The following is a 19,135-nucleotide window of genomic DNA, read 5'->3' on the forward strand; positions in this document are numbered from 1 at the left end:
AAAAAAGTTATGGGTCTCACATGTAAAGAAGTTTTGAGTTGATATGAGTTTAATAATTTGAGAGTTATGTGTTTGAATGTTAGACTTAATTTAAAATTAGATTGAATTGAGTTGAATTCAGATAAATTTTAACAACCAAACGGGACCTAATTTTAAGCAAATGGCTAATTATGTTAAGATGATATAGCTAACTAGCTAGGTAGGTAGCTATGGTGCAAGCCCACTAATTATCTTCACTTTAATTTAATTAAATGACCTAATTAATTATAAGTTGTAAGTATATACGTTAAAGTCCGATTGCATATATATAATTAATTTGTACGTAATTATATTAAAACACGCTAGAATTCACTTCTAGTCAAACCAGAGAGAGAGAGATAGTTGCTTAAAACTCATTACGTACCTACGTACGTACGTATATATTAAGATTACATTTAGGCAGTGAGAATATTTGAGAATTGTTGAGAATGTTTGTGAATAGTAATAAAAAAATAGTAAAAAAGTAATAATAGAATAATGAATAGTAGGTAAAAAGTAATGAATAGTAAAAAAGTAAGTGAAAAGTAATAATAAAATAAAGAATAGTAGTGAGAGTACTTGAAGTATTCTTGATACCCAAACGTAGCCTAAATCTATTTACAAAACCAGTTAGGTTGAGTCTACCTTTAAGATTGAATTCAATATTAAAATTATTAAACAAACCTATGATTTTATCTATCTATTTATACATATATATATATATATATATCTAGGTTAAGTACGTACTAAACAATTAAACTAAAACTTAATTAATATACTACGAAATTAACAGTCCGCAGGACTCAATATAATAATATATATTATATATATATATGGTCTTAATTTGACTTGAAATAATATACTAATTAATTATCGATCTGTGCAGGAAATTCAAAACCATGCATGCATGAACCGTGGGTAGAAAGTAACTTTTGTGCATGCATTCTACAATATTATATATATATATATATATATATATATATATATATATATATATTAAAGTAGTAAAGGTCCATATAAAAAAATACTTGTAAATATTATGGTCATTTCCATGGCATGGGGAGCTAATTTTGTAGGAAAAATCTATGAAAACCGGCATGAAATGAGACGAAAAAAATGTTTATATTTTCTTTTTTCTTTCTCACGAGTATATTCGATCCTTTCATATATAAGATCGGAGTTGGGTAAATGGTCATGATGGCCGTATTGCATTCTTACGTGTCTCGCGATCGCGTACATAGAATATGAAGCCGCCGGGCTAATTACTCTGTTACTCCCTCGCTCCCTACTATCTTAGAATTATTTTACTAGATTCCAATGAAATTAAATTAGTGTGTGTTTATATCTATATATATATATATATATATATATATGTGCGCTCATTTGTTAATATATAAATTAAATAATAAAAATATAATTCTTTTCATCTGTTTAACCTTTTGGAATGAATAAGTGATGATTTTTCATGATATTAAAATAGAGATTCTAGATTCGAATTTTGACTCTATACTTTATTTTATTTAATTAAATATTCTACTTGTTGAGACTACTTATTGATAGAGATTTGGTCCATATGTAAATTAGGTAAGTGTTAAGATATAAATTAAATAATAAAAATCTACTACTTTTCATCAATTTAAACTTTTAAAATAAGTAGTACTAATTTCTCAATATATAAGAAACAATAAATTTCAGCATATGGGAAAGTAAATAATTAATCATACTATATATACGTGCATGCAGCTATCTAGCTATTTTACTACAAAGTACAAAGGCCATACCTGCTTTTTGTTCGTAAGTTTATATAAATTGATGCGAGTGAAGACACTTAAATACTAATAAACTCACATCACATTTAAAAAAAAGTAAATTAATAACAAAAGGAAATAATGAGAAATGTTTTAGCCACGTAGAGATTCTGTAAACATATATATACAAATTGACGTAGTTAATTTATGTAATACATTAAATTATAAAATTATTTTTATTATAAAATAAATCTAATATATCATATGAAGTTATATACGGTCGTCAATCATTTGTGATGGATTGAATATAATTATCTTGCATATATACACATACACATACAAATATATAATATATATATATATAGTAAAATTTTTAAACTTAACCAATATCAAGTGATGAATGATTTTTTTTTTTTTTTTTGAAAAAAAAAAAGATAGTAGTAATATATATTATAGGATTGTATGCGAGCTAGTAGAGTGTATATAATGTGTAAAAATATAAAGAAATAAAGAAGCGCGCAGACAGTGACGAGACGAAATCTAAATTTTCCGAGTTTGGGTGCGGACTGCTGACTAATGCGGGAAAAGATATTTCTCAAATTGGGAAATATTTAATTTATCAAAATTTTATAAAATAAATTTATATGATATATTAAATTATAAAATTATTTTTATTATAAAATAAATTTTAAATATCACATAAATTTATATGAATTTTTTTGTATAAAATTTTTTTGTGACGATAACGTTTCTCTTTAAGATTTTAAAGAGAGGAGATAAATATATCAAGAGATTTTTACTCGTTATCACAAAATATTTATACAAATAATAATAAATATTAAAAAACTTGCACTAACTATCTTTCCTCTAATTAATTAATTGAAACTTAAAACCTTTGAGTTGTTGGTGCTGTTGGGCAGTAAACAAGAGCCATTTTGCTGAATCTGAGTGTCCATATATAACTAAGTATAAATAGGAGGTTGGGTTGGGGCCATTTCCCTCATACACAAAGCTCTTCGATAACTACTAGGTACTGCTTTTCTTTCTTCTTCATCAGCTAGCTGTACGTGTACGGTGCATCATTGTATGGCAGCCAATACCAAGACCCCGGTCGTGGTTGCTCTGAGCTTCGGCAAGCGTTTCTTCAACCTCATCTGGGCGGCCTCCAACCCCCGCCATCCCTCTCTCCCCTCTCCTCTCTCTACTATCACTCTCAGGTTCTTTTTCACTTCTCTCTCTCTCTCTCTCATCTGCAAGCGTTGAGCTTTTCTTGTGAAAATTTCCGACTTACATACATACATATATAATATGTATGTATGTATGCTGATCTTCCAAGATGATCAGAAATTAAGTTGTTATGGAAGCTGAGTTTCATGTACGTACGAGGTGGACATACATAGGAATCATTTTAGAATCTTTGCCAATAACTTTTTAGTGGGTATATACATAACCTTTTAGTGCGGAATCCTTCAACTTTCTTTCTGGATTATTTATTCGTCTCTTTGATCGTCTTGTTGGTGGGGAGAAGTAATTAATTTGATTATTAGATTAGTTCCGTTCCCTAGCCATTTAGGCGGTATTCGATCGGTGGCGGCCATATGGAAGGCGGTTTTTAAGAAGTCTTTTTTCTAAGCTTTTAATTAAGAAGTTATCCTTAGAAATTTATAATTTGCATAAAGAGACTAATATAAATAGAGAACTGCTACATACACAAAAAAATTATACAAAATAAACCTATAAAATGATGTGGTTTTGTAGGATCCGTTAGATCTATTTTATAATAAAAGTAACTTTACAATTTGACGTACCACATTAAATTACATCAGTTTGTGAGTTTATTTTTGTGTAATTCTGTCTAAAATATTTCCCATATAAATATTGGGAAATGATCAATTTCTTTCTTTATTTACTTATGGTAAGTTAATAAAATCTCAACTTATTTGATTGTGTATGGAATTTTATTAGTTTCGAGTAAAATAAATATTAGCTTTGAGTTCGGTTTCTAAGTAGTTCTTAATAAGTGTCCTTTATTATTAAGACTATAGTCGTTTGGAAAGTAAGATGAAATGAAAAATTTGTTAATAGTAATGAAATAGTTTGTGAATAGTAATGAAGTAGATTGAGTTAAGATGTTTTATTAAGTTTTGGAGAATGAGAGAAAAAAAATTGAATAAAAATATTATAAAGTTAAAATGTTGTTAGAATATTTTTTTTAATTTAAAAAAATTGAATTGTTTATTGTTTAAAATTTGAAAAAGTTGTAATGATTAGATGAAAAAATCAAATATTTGAAATTAAAAAGAATTTGTGTTAGAGTGAAGTTTGAGAATAATAAAAGATGGTTCACAAGGCCTAAGTTGATTTCATGAAAATAAAAACAATCATCTAACCCTAGCAACAACACAAAGAAGGTATTGTCCTTTGCTTTAATTTGGATTAAATAAGCAACAAAATTACAGCACTATGATGGAATATGCTAATGGAATTATTTGAAGATACCATTATATATATATAGAAAAATGATAAATACACAACACTTTATATGATAATATTTTAAAAGGATAGGTATTTTTATAAAATATCTTATAAAACTAATATTATTTTACAAAAATATTCTTATTTTATAATATGTATTGTGAAAAGTATTGTGTAAAGTGTTGTGTTTTTCTGTGCTAAAATATTAAATGGGCTGGTCATGTTCAGTGCTTCTCCCCCATGGATCTTGGACTGGTCATCTCTTTTTTTAATTATTTGATAACAAGTTAAGATAACAAAAATAGTTAAAAAACTATAAATAAACAAAAGGGAGACAAAATGTGTACGGAATGAGGGAAAGCAATATTTTAAATGCCAAAAAGTAGTTGGGAGCTGGGTCGGTTGGGGTAGTCTCTATCTTTTAAGGTCATGTGCCGGTCACGTGATTATGATGCTATTTTGACGGAGCAATGTGCATGAATGGTAGATGAGTGTGAAGGCCGGAGGTTCAGTCTTCAGTCGTTTTGGAATTAGATAAGCTTAAAGTCTTTAGAAGTGAACATTTATAATATTTTTTTGTAGGGTAGTTGGGAAAGCCACGGAAGTTGAAGGTTAACATGAACAATGCAAAACAGCAAAGGTCAACGGGCAACAGTCCCTATTTCCATCTCCATCATTATTTTTTAACGTGTATTTTAGTTTTAATTCCTTTTTTGTGTGTGTATAAGTTTCTTTCTTCTTTCCTACGTGCCAAACAGGCTGCGTACTTATCCACCATTACTCAATTCATTAGTTCTTTATAAATACCTTCAAAATACCAACTGCATGCTAAAACCATGATGACAGGAGGGCTGAACACACCTCAGTGTATGACAAGAATCCCGAAGACCACACTCCGAATGTGGTTCCAGACTATATAATCTCACCTCAATCTGAAACTTACTGGGCTCCACACCCTCAAACTGGAGTATTCGGACCCTCTACTGAACAAACCTCGACTGTAGTTGGAGAGCGTGGCTTCCACTCTTCGTTTGTGAATGGTGGTGAGGGATCTGTGCTTGAGGAGAAGGCTTGGTTCCACCATACCGGTGTCGAGGACTTGGAGAAGCCTCATGCACTCTAACAACCCGCAACGTTGAGGGGGAGCCGATTTATATAAATAACTGAATAAGTATGGTATAGATGAGGCGCCTGTAGCCTATTATGCAGTATTTTGGTGTAACAAACAAGACTGGTTTTCATTTTCATAGCATGGCAAGTAGTGGAGTTGGTAGTGATACATATTACATAAGGGAATGGTACTTCTGAATCTCGATATCGATATCGATGTGGTTGTGGCAGCTTATGTATGCACCATACTTGCGTGTTGTCAAAGGCTTGGTTATGTATGCTCTTTTGTTTCTCTGTTTTATGAGTAATGATACCTTTCATTTTGAATCTTACTATTTTCAGTTACATCGGATGATATTACACATTTTAAATGAAATACTTAAATTGTGATGAGCATAAGCTTTTTCTAACTTCATTGAGGATGAAGAACATTATTTCTCCAGTTTCCTATGGATCATATCCAACATTATTTATTAAGCTCTTCAATTGAAAACACAGATAATTCCCACATTTTATTAATTTATCAATCCATTGGTGTCGATTTGGCACTTCTAATTTTCTAAAGGTTACTAAAGAGATTTAGATGAATAGATTAATGAGAATGTTATCATTGTGAAGAAAGAAAAACTACTATAAAAATAATGACAAAAAAAAAAAAAAAAAAAAAAAAAAGCTATAGAAGTTTATATGGGGTATAAGACAACTCTATATAATTTCCATTGATTTAACAAAAACTGCTCTGAAGAGAGACTAATCAGCACATCCATTGCCCATGCTTTCGGGTTTCTCTAAGCCCACTGATTTAAAAAGCTGATGCAGGAATAAGCTGAAAATCTTGTTGAAATAAACATGTAGATTTATTTGAGCATGCGCTAGTCTATAACTCACCTACTCAATCTGATCTTTTGGACACTTCCAATTCTCTGTTTTTGAAATAATCAATCTAGACCATCTAACATTTCAATCTGCAGTGTCTGCAAATTTGCCCCAGATAATCGCAGACAAAACATATATGACCATGCATCATAATAGTTCACGTACTAGTTCTGCAGGGACCTAAAAAAAAAAACCAATTGTGTTGGGTTAAGGCCCAAGGTTTCTGACTAAAAATTGCAAGGTGATACATGGATGGTCGAAAGAAGGCCCCTAGAACCCTTGGTGACCGCCGGCAAATATGATAACTCCAGAGATGGAACAATTCATCCGAAGACCCTCCGCCTCAAAAATTCCTGCTGCTGCCTGGAGCATCCTTTGCCAGTTGCTTCCGCTACTAAGAAAGATTCAAAACAGGCCCAACTGTGCAAAAAGCCTTGATATCCCAGAGTCAATATTTGAAGTTTACTGTACCAAGCGTCGAAACCCCCCCAGTCCATCTGAAGAATTATAATGAAGTTTGAGGGGTTTTAAAATGTAAAAGCAGGGCCATGCGGGTACAGAAAGTCACAATAACTGGAAGTCAAAACCCATAATAGAAAAGCCAAACATATCATGAACGAATAGTATATCTATGACATGCAATCTCTAAAATAAGAGGGATAAGAGAAGAGCTTACCTCAGCTCAGGCAATATTTATTCCTTTCGCACAAGGACTACGATTAAAGGAGTATCCCTTGCCATCTCGATTATCATAGTTATCCACAACTTCCCAAACATCAGCACAATGAACCACTCTAAATTCCAGACTGATCTAGTACGTGTAATGTCTCTGTTCAAGGACCATTAGAGCAGCTTGTAACATCTCTCTAGCCTTCCTATCCGGAGTACATCCAGCATATTCCATTTCCTTGTATATTTCAGGAACCTGGCCAACAAATTATCACGTGAATTGGGTACAAATATTTAGAAAAAGAAAGAGAAGGAACATGCATTTGGATTATCAAACTGGGCTCGAGGATATCCCACTCAAATTTGCACTTAACTAGAAGATTGAGAACAAGTATAGCCTTAGGCAACGTGCAGCTGCCATTTATATGTGACATGGATAAGAAGATTAGTTGGAACTGACTGAATGATGAAGAGTCCTTACCTCATCAAATTTCCTTGCTCTAATACATGCCTTCATAAGCGTACTATAAGTAATGACATCAGGATTAATACCCTTCAGAAACAATATGAATTTAATCATTAAAAGCCAAATAAGAAGGGATGCAGTGGACAAACAAAGTACAATAGTCCCCAGAGTACATCATGTCTAACCATAAAATGTAATGCAAAAGAATAAGGCTTACACTTTCTCTCATATAATCATAAATGGATAATGCCTCCATGTGTCTCCCAGCAACACCAAATGCATTGATCAACACATTCAGCATTATAATATTTGGCTCAATTCCCTCTGCTTCCATGACTTCAAGCACCTTTAGTGTCTGTTCACATAATCCCTGCCAAAAGCAAAAGTTATAATTGATGTGGAAAAATTTTTAATGTGTTTATCTTTAAGAAAATACCATGAAATGATCTTGAAAAAGTTGCAAAACTTCACTCGTATTGTACACATCAAGTTTTAAGATATTGTTAACGTTGCTATATTTTATTGAATACGAATGAGTAAGAAGTCCATGCCTAGTTTTCTTTTCTCCCTTGGCATAAAATACATTCTATAATTGACTTTACTTTTCTCAGATCCCTCCAAGAAACTTGAATATATGACCCATTTTTGCAAAGGATAGAAGCCAATAACATAGAGACACAGATATTATTCTAGAAGTAAATGAGTCGCCCTCAGAAGCTTACAAGCTTTGAGAAATAACAATCACCACATAAATGGAAATAAACATTAAGGGTTTTCCATTTTATGAGGTAGCAAATAGCATTGTAGGTTGTCTTCAGGTCACTTTGCTTCCTCATTCTCTCTACCGTAAACAAGTTGCAAAATTCTAAACCTCAATCTGGGTTTCATTATCATCTCAGTTAAATAGATTCCAACGTATTTGCTAGCCATTACCCCTAAATGTTATAAAAAATATCAACCAAGGAATTCTAAAGCAAAGAGATTAAACATTTCAGATGGAATACTTTTCATTAGGACATGAACATCACACTGTGAAGCACTACAAATGCCTGAAAATGGCAAGCTCGTTATAGCAAACCAAAGCAGTGAATAAAGCACAAGTGTAGTGGTTAGAGTAAACAAATGAATATTCCAGCAATGCTCCTCTGTCACTGTGGGTGTCTTCAGGGCTCCAACTAAAAGAGACCTAGTTCAAGACTTGCTACATATAATGGTCCATGGAAAACAAAAATATAACTCCAAAAATTGCAGAAACTGCCAGGCCTGATGCTATACTATCATGACATATCTTATGGCATCTGATCTGGTGGATGCAGATAATATAGAAAGAATAGTATCATCTCAAACTATATACATTTTCAGGCCCCCCGATCCCCACCCCCCAAAAAAGCTATAGAAATGGAGCACTCCCTGCCCCCCCAAAAATACCCCTGGCCAGCTCAAAAAAATAAATGAAGAAAAAATAATTATACAATGAGACATTAAAATGAAAGGAAGCAAGAAACAAAGGGTGAGTGGAACAGCCAACCTGCTGAGCATAAGCATTTGCTAAGATACAAAACATGCTTGCAGAAAGTTGAACACCTTCCGACTTCAGAGCAGATATGCACTGCTCAGCTTCTTGAAATCTCCCATATTGCCCATAAATATCAACTAAAACTGCATAAATGGCACCACTTTTTTTGTGTCCTCTGTATTTCATTGTCTCAAAAATCTTCTTCATCACATCCCACTTTCCCTGCTCTCCCAAACAGCTAATAATCCTAAGGAAGACCTTTGGGTCAGGATATAGCCCCTGTTCTTGCATTTCAGTGAAAAACTCAAGGGCCTTAGGTAGATCCCCAGCCTTACAATGCCAACGAATTAAAGAGTTCCATGTTGTTATATCAGGTCTTACACCTTCTTGTTGCATTTTCTCAAAAACTTTCAACGCTTCATCTAATTCACCATATTTCCCAAAGGTATCTATAATGCTATTACATATCTGCTTATCTAATGACATCCCCATCTCCCTAATCTCTTCCATAATGCCCACTGCTTTCTTCCACATCCCATTATCCCTGTAAAGACCAATAACCTTGCTATACACAAATGAGCTCAGTTGAAACCTCCTGCGCTTCATTTCATTGATTATTGCCCAGGTATCTTCCAACCGCCCAGCATTTACATAGTAAGCCACAAGAACCTCATATGTTTCTTGATTCCTTTCAATACCCAAATTGTCCATTTTGTCTAAGACCTTAACAGCAACTCCTAGGAGGCCTTTCTTTAAGAAAATTCTAAGCAAAACATTGTACATTTTCACTCTTGGTTTAAACCCATAACATACAATTTCTTGAAAGACTGCTTCAGCTTCTGAAGTCCGACCAATACTTCCAAGAGCTTCAATTAAACGAGTGTAGGATATCAAGTTTGGATGAAAGCCCAGAGCCTCCATTTGAGAAAGAAGAGCCATAGCCCTATCAATATCTCCTGCTCTGCAACAGGCACATATTATCTGGTTGTATAGCTCACCAGATAGCTCCTTTCCATTTTCAGGACCATTTGGACACTCGGTAATCAATCTCTTATTGTCAAGTGCTCTTAAACTAACTTCTTTGACAACCTTATTTCTCATCAAATAATTTGAGGAACTAAAGAACTTGTATTTCAAATGGCCGGTGAGACAATTTGGACACAAGAGGAAAGAATTGACAACAAGAACGGATGATAGAGAAAGTAACTTTGGACAGAAGATGGATTGCATCTGGATACCCATATTACGTCTTTTTACTTCTGCAACAAATAAATCACTTAAGATAAGAATCAGATCAGAGATCTGAACCAGGAGGTTTCTCAACCTGCGAAAATTCTATTCTCAAGCCCTCTTTTTAACACACCGGCCACATGCTGCCACATTGGCAGTATAGTAAAAGACCAAGAAAGAGAAATGAAAGGAAACTCTGCTTCCCATGACCTCCTAATTCCCCCTTCCTGTGACCTAATTTTGCTTCATCTCTGTTGCTCTTCCTTGATCTAATCTGTTGTTTGATTTTTCTGCATCTAGCTCTCTTATTAAAGAGGTTTTGTCAATTATTTTAAGTGAAGGTCTGGCTGTGAGTACCTTTCTTGGTGGTGCCTTTGTTGGACCTCTGCTCAGTGGTTGGGTTGCTGATGGGGTTGGGCGACATAGAGCTTGAATAGCCGAAGTCTCTTCCTTTTCCTTTCAGGTAGCCCCGATTTGGATGCGAGAACTGTTTCAGCTGTCTTATTGCACTAGTATAATTTTTTTAAATTTTAACACAAAATATAATAAATAATTTAAATTTTTTAAATTTTAAAATAATAATAATATTAAAAAAATAATATTTTAATAATATTTTATTCAAATTTCAATTTTGATATATCACAACTCACTATCTAAATAATACCCTAGTGAGCAATGAAAAATGGTAGTGGGATGTGCGCAGCTGTTTGAGATAATGAAAACAAATTCAAAAGGGCAAGCAATAACCTAGGAAAAAGCTCTGTATCATGCGACGAAAACTTTTGAATTCCCATTCGAAGTACTCAAACTATCCAATGAAGACAAAAACGTTACTCTCTCTCTCTCTCTCTATATTTTTTCTTCAAGAAAATACAATCGGAAACAAAATTGATAAAATTAACACTGAAGCTGAAAAAAAAATACCCAGTCTTCGTCGGCGGCAATACTGTGGATGGTGGAAGCTGGAAGTACGGTAGGAGGTCGGTCAAGGGAAGAGAAATAAAGTCCTTTCACATTCCATTTTATTTGGTCAAAGGACAATCCACTTCATCCGAGGCAGTGTGTTAAACTAGGGCTGCTCCCTATCACTTATCTTCTCAAAACTTTGAGAAAATTTCTACTAAAAGCAAAATATAAAATAAAACAAGAAGGAAAAATTAGTGAATGAAAGAGAAGGACTAGAAGATTAAACTCACTGATAGAAAATGGTGAAGGTACGACTACGGGAATTGTGGGTGGAATTCAAAGGCCTAAAAAAGCCACCGGACGGATATTTGATATCATCTATCAGGCGAGTCTCCACCGTCGAGCCTTTTAGATCTAGCTTCACGATTATCGAATTTATTTATTTTATCTTACAACCCTTCAAAACATGCCATTCATAAAAGGGTCCGCCATGAAATTGGGTTATGTCGAGATTGGAGCACAAAGACCCAATAAGCCCCGTTCAACCAAAAACCTCACCGAAGATCAAGATAAAGAAAATTCTATTCTCGAATCATTATTGAGTATTTCCAGCAAATTGTTTATATGTTACAATATAATTTAAAAGATAAATTTTAAAATTTAAATTTTATATATTAAGTTTTACGGTTCAAGTAATATAAATGATATATTCTATATACCAACTTAAAAATAGAATAACTCAAAATAAATATTTGAAAACGAAAGTTATCTGTGGGAATAATTGGCGTTGCAAATAATCAGTATTTGCAATAACTTTTTAATTTAGATTACCAATTTTAGATACTTTAATAGAATCAGCATAGTTAGAGATCATAACATTAGAACTTCTTGTGTGGAGTCGTCAAATAGGAAGACGTACGAACACCCTATTATCCTATCATGTATTTCATTAGACACAAAATAAACTATGTATTCAATCCAATTTGAAAATCTCATAAACACAAGTTGAAAATCTCATAAACACAAGTTGAAAATCAACGCACATGCACGTTATGCAGTTATGAGAAATCTTTTTCTGAAGAGCTTTTCTGGACCCAAAAATTAATTGACTACTGGCAGCAGTTATTCTATGGGTAGATATTTTATGTCCTTATTTTGCTTTACATTCTTTGAGAAGAATAACTAATACATTTAGCCATGTTTGATCATGGTTGTGAGTGGATAATGATGAAGAATTGGAAGGTACTGAAAATTCTGGTGATTTCAACCTTGAGTGTGAAATGCCAAAAATTTATTTACATGCTATTGCTGATTCTTTGAGTCCAACAACCATGAGGATCAATGTCACGATGTGACATGAGTACGTGAGGAACCATACTCGTGATGAGTTAAGGAGTTGATATAAGAATGACATAGCGAGATTATCAGGTGACATGACAAGGTCATGGTATAGCTCGGGTGTAGTCTCGAGCTATATGACGTGACATAAGGCGTGATAGTGAATGGAGCCTTGTTATGTTAAGTGCTGGGATGAACTGTCAAAAGGGACGGGTAGCGTAAAGAGTCATGCAAGCCAGGTTAAGAGAAGATTGGTATCGGAGTATGGTCCTTGTCCTTACGAGCAGGTGATCAACATGTTATATGTTGGTTTTAGGTGATAAAGGGGGTAAGGTACATGTGTAATCTGGTTAGACACGTGCCAGACGGATTCACCATATGTAATAGGTAATCTGTCATTGACACAGTTACACAGTGCTTAAGCCTCAGAATTGGCTTAAAGCCGTGTAGCTTATATGGATGGGAATGAGGATTTAGTATGGGCTAAAGTGCATGAAGGTAGTGACGGGTGTATTGTCAGGATTGAGATGCGTGATTCCATCGGTCAGAATCATGCGTCGAATGTGGTTAGTAAGAAGAGTAAGACTAAGGTCTTAGTGTCTTAATCCTAAGGTGAATCATGGGTTCACTTTAGTGGATGAGCACTCGAGGCAAGACCTTGAGTTGGAAGATGTGGTAACCGTAATGGTCCCTGAAGGGTTTAGCATAGTGAAAGGCACGTAAGTGCACGAGATAGAAGGAGAGTGTTCTAAGTAAAGCATAGTTTTAGTTATAGTTTAAGTTGATTATGCATTAGATAGAGAATGACGTTAAGGTTATTTGTATGCATGTAGGTTGCCATCTGACACGCCCATGAATAGACTGCATGATATGCAAGTAGCATGGAGTCCAGGTAAGTATTACGTTCATACTCTTCTAGAGTCTTTAAAAAATATATAAAGAAACATTTTTCCTCACGATGCCTTACGAAAAGACACGAAGACGTTTCACGAAAGAAAATGCTAAATGTTCAATGGTATAAGTATGTACAGCCCCTCCTTGGCAGCCCCTTTTTACGCAACGAAAGTATTAATTGTACACATGTGAATGGATGACTATACGATGTATCTATTGTATGTATTTTCAAAGAAAATCCACGAACTGATGAAAATGCACGAAAAGCATGAAACTGATGCTTTTATGGATCCTACGAACCGACGCCTTCATGTGCGCCATGAGGTGATGCTCATGGGTGCCCTGAAAGACGACGTTCAAGGTGATGCTTGTGGATGCCACGAAAGCTAACGTTTAAGCCATGCATGTTTTTAAATGATGTTTTTCCACGAACGAACTGTTAAATGAAGGATGTGACTGAAATGAACTGAAAGAGGAAAGACGATTTTTGGGCTTACGCCCCAAACGATGTTTTCTCATGAAAAGAAATGTTTTCTCATGAAAATGAATGTTTTCTCATGAAAGGACTGTTAAAGGAAAGAAAGAACTGAATGAAAGTTTCAGCTCTTTAGAGCTGACATGAATGAATGAACGAATGAAAAGCCATGAAAGCATGAAATGTATGAAGACACGTAACGACCATATGAATGAATGAAAGGGTACCAATGAATGGACATATTGCAATGCCTGGTAAGTAGTACTGGTAGTGTACCCAGTGCTGCCCCTGACTGAAAAGGGATTCCCAACCCGTGGCCACGGGCAGAGTCCGAGTCAAAATGAAGACCACTAACCCCAACACATGGGACGTAACAGTGTGTACTGGCCTATGAAAGTGATAAGAATGAATGGATGTATGTATGTATGCACGTATGCACGTAACGCACGAACGCACGAACTTTTAAGAAATGAAGGCACTGACGGGGGAAACGTTTTACTGAAAGAAAACTCCGTCCAGTGATTTTTCGAATGAACGCACTTATACAAGAATGCATCGCATTCTTGCAGAAATGACGGCAGTGACGGGGGAAACGCTTTACAAAAAGAAAGTCCATTTTCAAAGGAAAATCCCGTCCAGTGACGTTTTCAAAAGAACGCACGTATGTTTGTAAGCATGCATGTATAGTATGTATGAATGATGAATGCATGAATGAAAACCTATGTTGTTATATTTTAACTGTATGAAGTAATGCTTACGAGTCTTTGACTCATTTTAGTTTTTATACATGTCCCTCCCCCTCACAGGAACTGAACGATCAGGACGGACACGGTCGATAGGAAAGAGCACGGAAGTCTAGGCACGAGTTTTAATCGTACGAAAGACCCTTTTATTGTAAGAATTGATGCTTTCCACTGTAAACTTCTTTTATTCTAAAAACACATTTTATGATATAAACGTAGAGTCTTGCACCCTGGGTATGCAAGTAAAAAGTTTTAAATCGGACAGTAATTCTCGTCGTCCTTTATCAAAATATTTTATAAAAAGTCCCACCACAAGGACGGGCGTTACAATCAAGGTTCGAGTTCAAGGATTTTCAGTGGTGGTGGATGCAGGGAGCACCTATAATTTTCTTAACCCAATGGTGGCTAGACAAATGGGAATGGAAGTCAATAACAATGAGCATATTGAAGTGAGGGTGGCTAATGGAGAGAGGATCATAAGTGAAGGCATGGTGGAAGGGGCTGAATTCTAGATGCAAGGCAACAACTTTGTGACTGATTCTTTTTGTTTTCATTAGGAGGATGTGATATTGTAGTGGGAATGCAGTGGCTAAGGACTTTTGGCCATGTATTATGGGATTTTAATAGTCTCACCATATTGTTTGAAAATAAAAAGAAGTATGTAGTTTTGAAGGGTTTAATCCTTAATAAATCAGAATTGGTGGAAGATGTCCAGATTTGTCGACTTACTACAATATAGAGCAAAGTGATGCTTCTGCATAGTATGCCAAAAGAACCGGAAAAAAAAAAAAAAAAAAAAAAAAAACCCGATGCTAAAGGTGGATCCAAGTATAGAGTATGTGTTGATGGAATACGCAAGAGTATTTGAGAAGCCTAAAGGGTTGCCACACAAGAGAAGTAAGGACCATCAGATCAATCTCAAGGAAAGAACAATGCCCTATGGTCATACATATATCCTTTCTACCAAATATCTGAAATTGAAAAGATTGTCTATGAGTTGTTAGATACTAGGGTAATTCAAAACAATCAACCTCTTTTTCTTCACCCATGCTATTGGTAAGAAAATCATGTTACTTAGCACATGTGCATTGACTATAGGGCTCTCAACAAGAAAACTATGAAGGATAAGTTTCCAATAACTGTTATAGATGAGCTGTTAGATGAGTTATTTGGTACCACCATTTTCTCTAAGTTGAATGTGAAATCAAGTTATTATCAAATAAGTGTGAGGGAGGAAGACATTAAGAAGATTGCATTCAGAACACATCAAGGGCATTATAAGTTTTTGGTTATGCCTTTTGGCTTAATCAATGTTGTAGCAAATCTTCAAAACTTGATGAATGAGGTATTTAAACTTTTCCTTCGTAAGTTTGTTGTTGTTTCTTTTCTTAGGATATATTAGTCTATAGAAAAACCAGAGAGGAGCATTTACAACATTTGTCAATGGTGTTAGATACCTTAGTAGAAAATACACTGTTTGCTAAGAGGAGTAAGTGTAGATTTGGCTGTGGAAATATATTATATGGGTCATTTAGTTTATGCAAATGGGATAAATGCATATCCATCAAAAATAAAATCCATGGTTGATTGATCCTTGCCTAAGTCCATTAAGTCTTTTAGGGGGTTCCTTAGTTTAACTGGGTACTATAGGAAATTTGTGAAAGGTTATAGGCTGATTGCTGCTCCACTCATTGATCTGTTGAGGAAAAACTCATTTGTATGGGGACCTGAAGCTTCCAAAGAATTTTAGGCTTTGAAGTAGGCTATCTGATATGAACCAATAGGAATGAAATCTCTCGAACCTACAATCAATTTGAAGGCTCACCCAAGAAAGCCAAAATCAAGTCAATGGATGAAAAATCTATACCTGATGAGAATTCGTTTCAAGAACCTAGATTATATTAAAATCTAGACCCGTTGAAGAACCCATCTTAAGAACCCAGATTACAAGGAGGAACGCCACAAATGTTGTGATTTGCCTTTGATAAGTTCAAAAGTTCAATCAAGAACAAGAGGAGTAAAACTCAACTCACAATGAATAAATTCATCAAATTTCATAAACTTCATAATATGAGGCAATAAAGATTATTTAAACTATAACCTAATTAAAATCCTAGCCAAAATAAAGCTATTTTTACCTAAAATGCTCATAGATTAACAGTGTCGTGGCTACAGTATTGCTACAGTAACCTCTTAAAACCATAGTTCCTAAAATGTAACTTTCCAAATTAGCCATTGGCCAAAATACAAGGCCTTCCCAAAAAACCATAGTTCATAAGAAATAAAACATATGTGGGCCAAGCATCCTCAAGCCCAATTATTCTAGACTAATTCTTATAACTAATAAAATAAGTCCCTTTAATAAAATAAATAAGTCCAAGGCCTTCAATCACATAATCATAATAATAGGCTATAATTTATGTTGCACTCTTCCATAGCTTGTATCACGTGGATAATCATTAGATCTCCTTCTCTTAAGCATCTTGAATATTCAGCTCTTGCTACACTCGTCCTAAGTGGATTACACCAATCCTTGCATTACTTCATTAGTCTTCTTAACTCTTGATTTTGTAATTGGCTCTATTTGAAACTTGCAAATGATCTTTAAGACGGGGCCCACCTTGGCTCCCATCATTCCCCCTTTCTTCAAATGGATTCGACTTCGAATCTCCACTTGCATCAAAGGGAAAAGGTTAGTAACATTGAAAATAGCAGAAACATGATACTTATCTGGAAGATCTACTTTATATGCATTGTCATTAATTTTTTCAAAAATTTGAAAAATTTGAAAATATTCAACCAAGCTACTCCTGTCATCAACAAGCAAAAGCACCAAGGCTAAAGGAGTAAGTGGATTAAAACCTAAACAATTTCAAATGGAGAATAAGAAATAATAGTAAGCAAGATTTTATTATATACACACTTTAGTAAAAGCAAATGATACTTCTGCAAACGTCGTCCATGTAACAATTCAATGAATGACAAATGATACTTTCACAAACGTTCATGCAACGTCAATGAATGGCAAATGATATTCCCATAAACGTTCATTTAACACATCAAAAGTATTCCTTACACCAAAGTTACCAAACAAACCACCAAATCTAACACACAAACAACTTACGCATAAAATTAGTAGGCATACAAAATCTATTCTCTCTAAACAAGTACCAATCTAGTTTATAGAACTTACTAAACAATACTTTCTCACATGCTCCATACACACTAGCAAAGTCATCGTCATAAGCATGCAATTTTTTATCATATTCAAGTCTCAATAACTTTGCATCTAAAATTATGACAAGGACATACCTTTTTGCTAATGCATTAATCACAAAATTTTTCTCACAATGTGTGTTTTTTATTACATGAGGACAAGTATCTATACAGTTTTTCCACTTAGCATGCATTCTAGTCAACAACTTACCTTGTCCTTTCAAGTGTTTCAATGACTCATGTTCTTCAAAGAAAGGTCGGGTAAGAATTGTCGCATATGACACAAAATCAATGCAGTGCTCTATCTCCCTAATAGGTGGCAATCCACTAAACACACTGCTAGGAATTATGACCTCATATCTCTGCAACAAAGAAACAACAACACTAGGCAAAGAGTCGTTACATTCGTTAGTACAAAAGCTTGCCTCAGCATAAAAACTCACTTTTATCTTTTTGTTTCTCTCTGCAATCTCTCTTTCTTTTTCCTCTCAAGGCTCCACTCTTTTTTTTTTACTCTCTGCCACCTCTCTATTTTTTTTCACTCTCTCTTTCTCTTGATGTTTCGGCCTCATTCTCTTTTTCTCTTTCACTCTCTTTTTTTCTTTCACTCTCATCTTTTTTTGAACTCTCGGCCTCACAATTGTTTTTCAATTCATTCTCTCTTTTTCTTGAGGTTTCAGGTTCACCCTCATCTTTTTTCTCTCTCATTTCTCTCTCTTTCTCCTTTTCAACCTCACTATTTTTTTTTCTCAATCTCACATTCACTCTTACTTTTTAGCTCAATCTCACTTTCACTCTTACTTTTTAGCTCAATCTCTTTTTCACTTTTTCTGTTTTGATCACTCACTTTCACTCTTTCTTTTTTTATCACTCTCATTTTCACTCTTGCTTTTTTTAGCAACCTTACTTTTTAGTTTCAATTGGTCCCCATGGACTTATGTTGGAGTTAAATGTGTAAGTTTGATTATTTTTTCATCATTTTCAAAATTGTATATGTTCCTTAACACATCATGGATCACCTTCCTATCATACTGCCACGGTTTTCCAACAAAATATGGCTAGCATGCATAGGTACTACATCACAAAAGACCATATCCTGGTATTTCTCAATTGAAAAAGAAACTAGCACTTGCTTATTTACCCAAACCTCCCCACAATCACTCAACCACTGCAACATGTATGGTATAGGATGTTTCAAGGTAGATAAATTTAATTTCTCAACTAAAGTAGTGCTAGCCAAATTAATACAACTCCTCAAATCAATGATCATACTACATACATTGTTGTTGATGTGGCATTTAGTATGAAAAATGTTCTCGCTTTGATGCTATTTATCATCCATCTTAATTTGTGTATTGAGTGCACGCCTAGTAACAAGAGAATCATCATACTCTTATTTCTCATATCCATTTTTAACACTAAACTCACGTCGCCTCCTATCTCTCATATCCTGTA

General features: G+C 34.4%; 2 protein-coding genes and 1 long non-coding RNA gene across 8 annotated transcripts in view; 1 reads left to right on the forward strand and 2 right to left on the reverse strand.

Moving 5' to 3' along the window:
* The first annotated feature begins 2,744 nt into the window (after positions 1-2,744).
* LOC121256889 (late embryogenesis abundant protein At5g17165-like) lies at positions 2,745-5,626 on the forward strand. Its single transcript, XM_041157681.1, has 2 exons — positions 2,745-2,983; positions 5,088-5,626. Exons 1-2 carry the CDS (start codon positions 2,853-2,855, stop codon positions 5,362-5,364), a joined length of 408 nt encoding a protein of 135 aa, XP_041013615.1. The 5' UTR covers positions 2,745-2,852; the 3' UTR covers positions 5,365-5,626.
* The window catches only part of LOC121256890, a 28,695-nt gene continuing 15,041 nt past the window's right edge, over positions 5,482-19,135 (reverse strand). The window contains exons 3-4 of the long non-coding RNA XR_005939124.1: positions 16,624-16,633; positions 5,482-5,631 (exon numbers count right to left, since the gene is read on the reverse strand). This is a non-coding gene — a long non-coding RNA (uncharacterized LOC121256890). The remainder of the gene's footprint in view (positions 5,632-16,623; positions 16,634-19,135) is intronic.
* On the reverse strand, positions 6,016-11,439 carry LOC121256886 (pentatricopeptide repeat-containing protein CRP1, chloroplastic-like). Of its 6 annotated transcripts, XM_041157674.1 has the most exons (8): positions 11,305-11,430; positions 11,033-11,228; positions 10,466-10,595; positions 8,891-10,137; positions 7,580-7,732; positions 7,378-7,449; positions 6,904-7,152; positions 6,016-6,724 (listed from the first exon to the last, which is right to left on the reverse strand). In XM_041157674.1, the coding sequence occupies exons 3-7, from the start codon at positions 10,530-10,532 to the stop codon at positions 7,039-7,041; spliced, it is 1,653 nt and encodes a 550-aa protein (XP_041013608.1). In that variant the 5' UTR covers positions 10,533-10,595; positions 11,033-11,228; positions 11,305-11,430; the 3' UTR covers positions 6,016-6,724; positions 6,904-7,038. The 6 variants fall into 6 exon arrangements, with proteins under 6 accessions (XP_041013608.1, XP_041013611.1, XP_041013610.1 ...); XM_041157677.1 differs by having other exon boundaries at positions 7,373-7,449; positions 11,033-11,439; XM_041157676.1 differs by having other exon boundaries at positions 6,016-6,621; positions 11,033-11,438.

This window comes from Juglans microcarpa x Juglans regia, chromosome 3S (assembly GCF_004785595.1).
Source record: "Juglans microcarpa x Juglans regia isolate MS1-56 chromosome 3S, Jm3101_v1.0, whole genome shotgun sequence".
Classification (NCBI taxonomy): domain Eukaryota; kingdom Viridiplantae; phylum Streptophyta; class Magnoliopsida; order Fagales; family Juglandaceae; genus Juglans; species Juglans microcarpa x Juglans regia.

Bases quoted from the DNA above. Each gene is read 5' to 3' on its own strand.
- LOC121256886 (XM_041157676.1), bottom strand. From the start codon at position 10,532: ATGTCGCCCAACCCCATCAGCAACCCAACCACTGAGCAGAGGTCCAAC. The intron at 10,138-10,465 runs GTACTCACAGCC...TATTTGTTGCAG, and splicing joins CAAAGGCACCACCAAGAAAG to AAGTAAAAAGACGTAATATG. The intron at 7,733-8,890 runs GTTGGCTGTTCC...TGCTTTTGGCAG, and splicing joins CAAATGCTTATGCTCAGCAG to GGATTATGTGAACAGACACT.
- LOC121256889 (XM_041157681.1), top strand. From the start codon at position 2,853: ATGGCAGCCAATACCAAGACCCCGGTCGTGGTTGCTCTGAGCTTCGGC. The intron at 2,984-5,087 runs GTTCTTTTTCAC...CCATGATGACAG, and splicing joins CTCTCTACTATCACTCTCAG to GAGGGCTGAACACACCTCAG.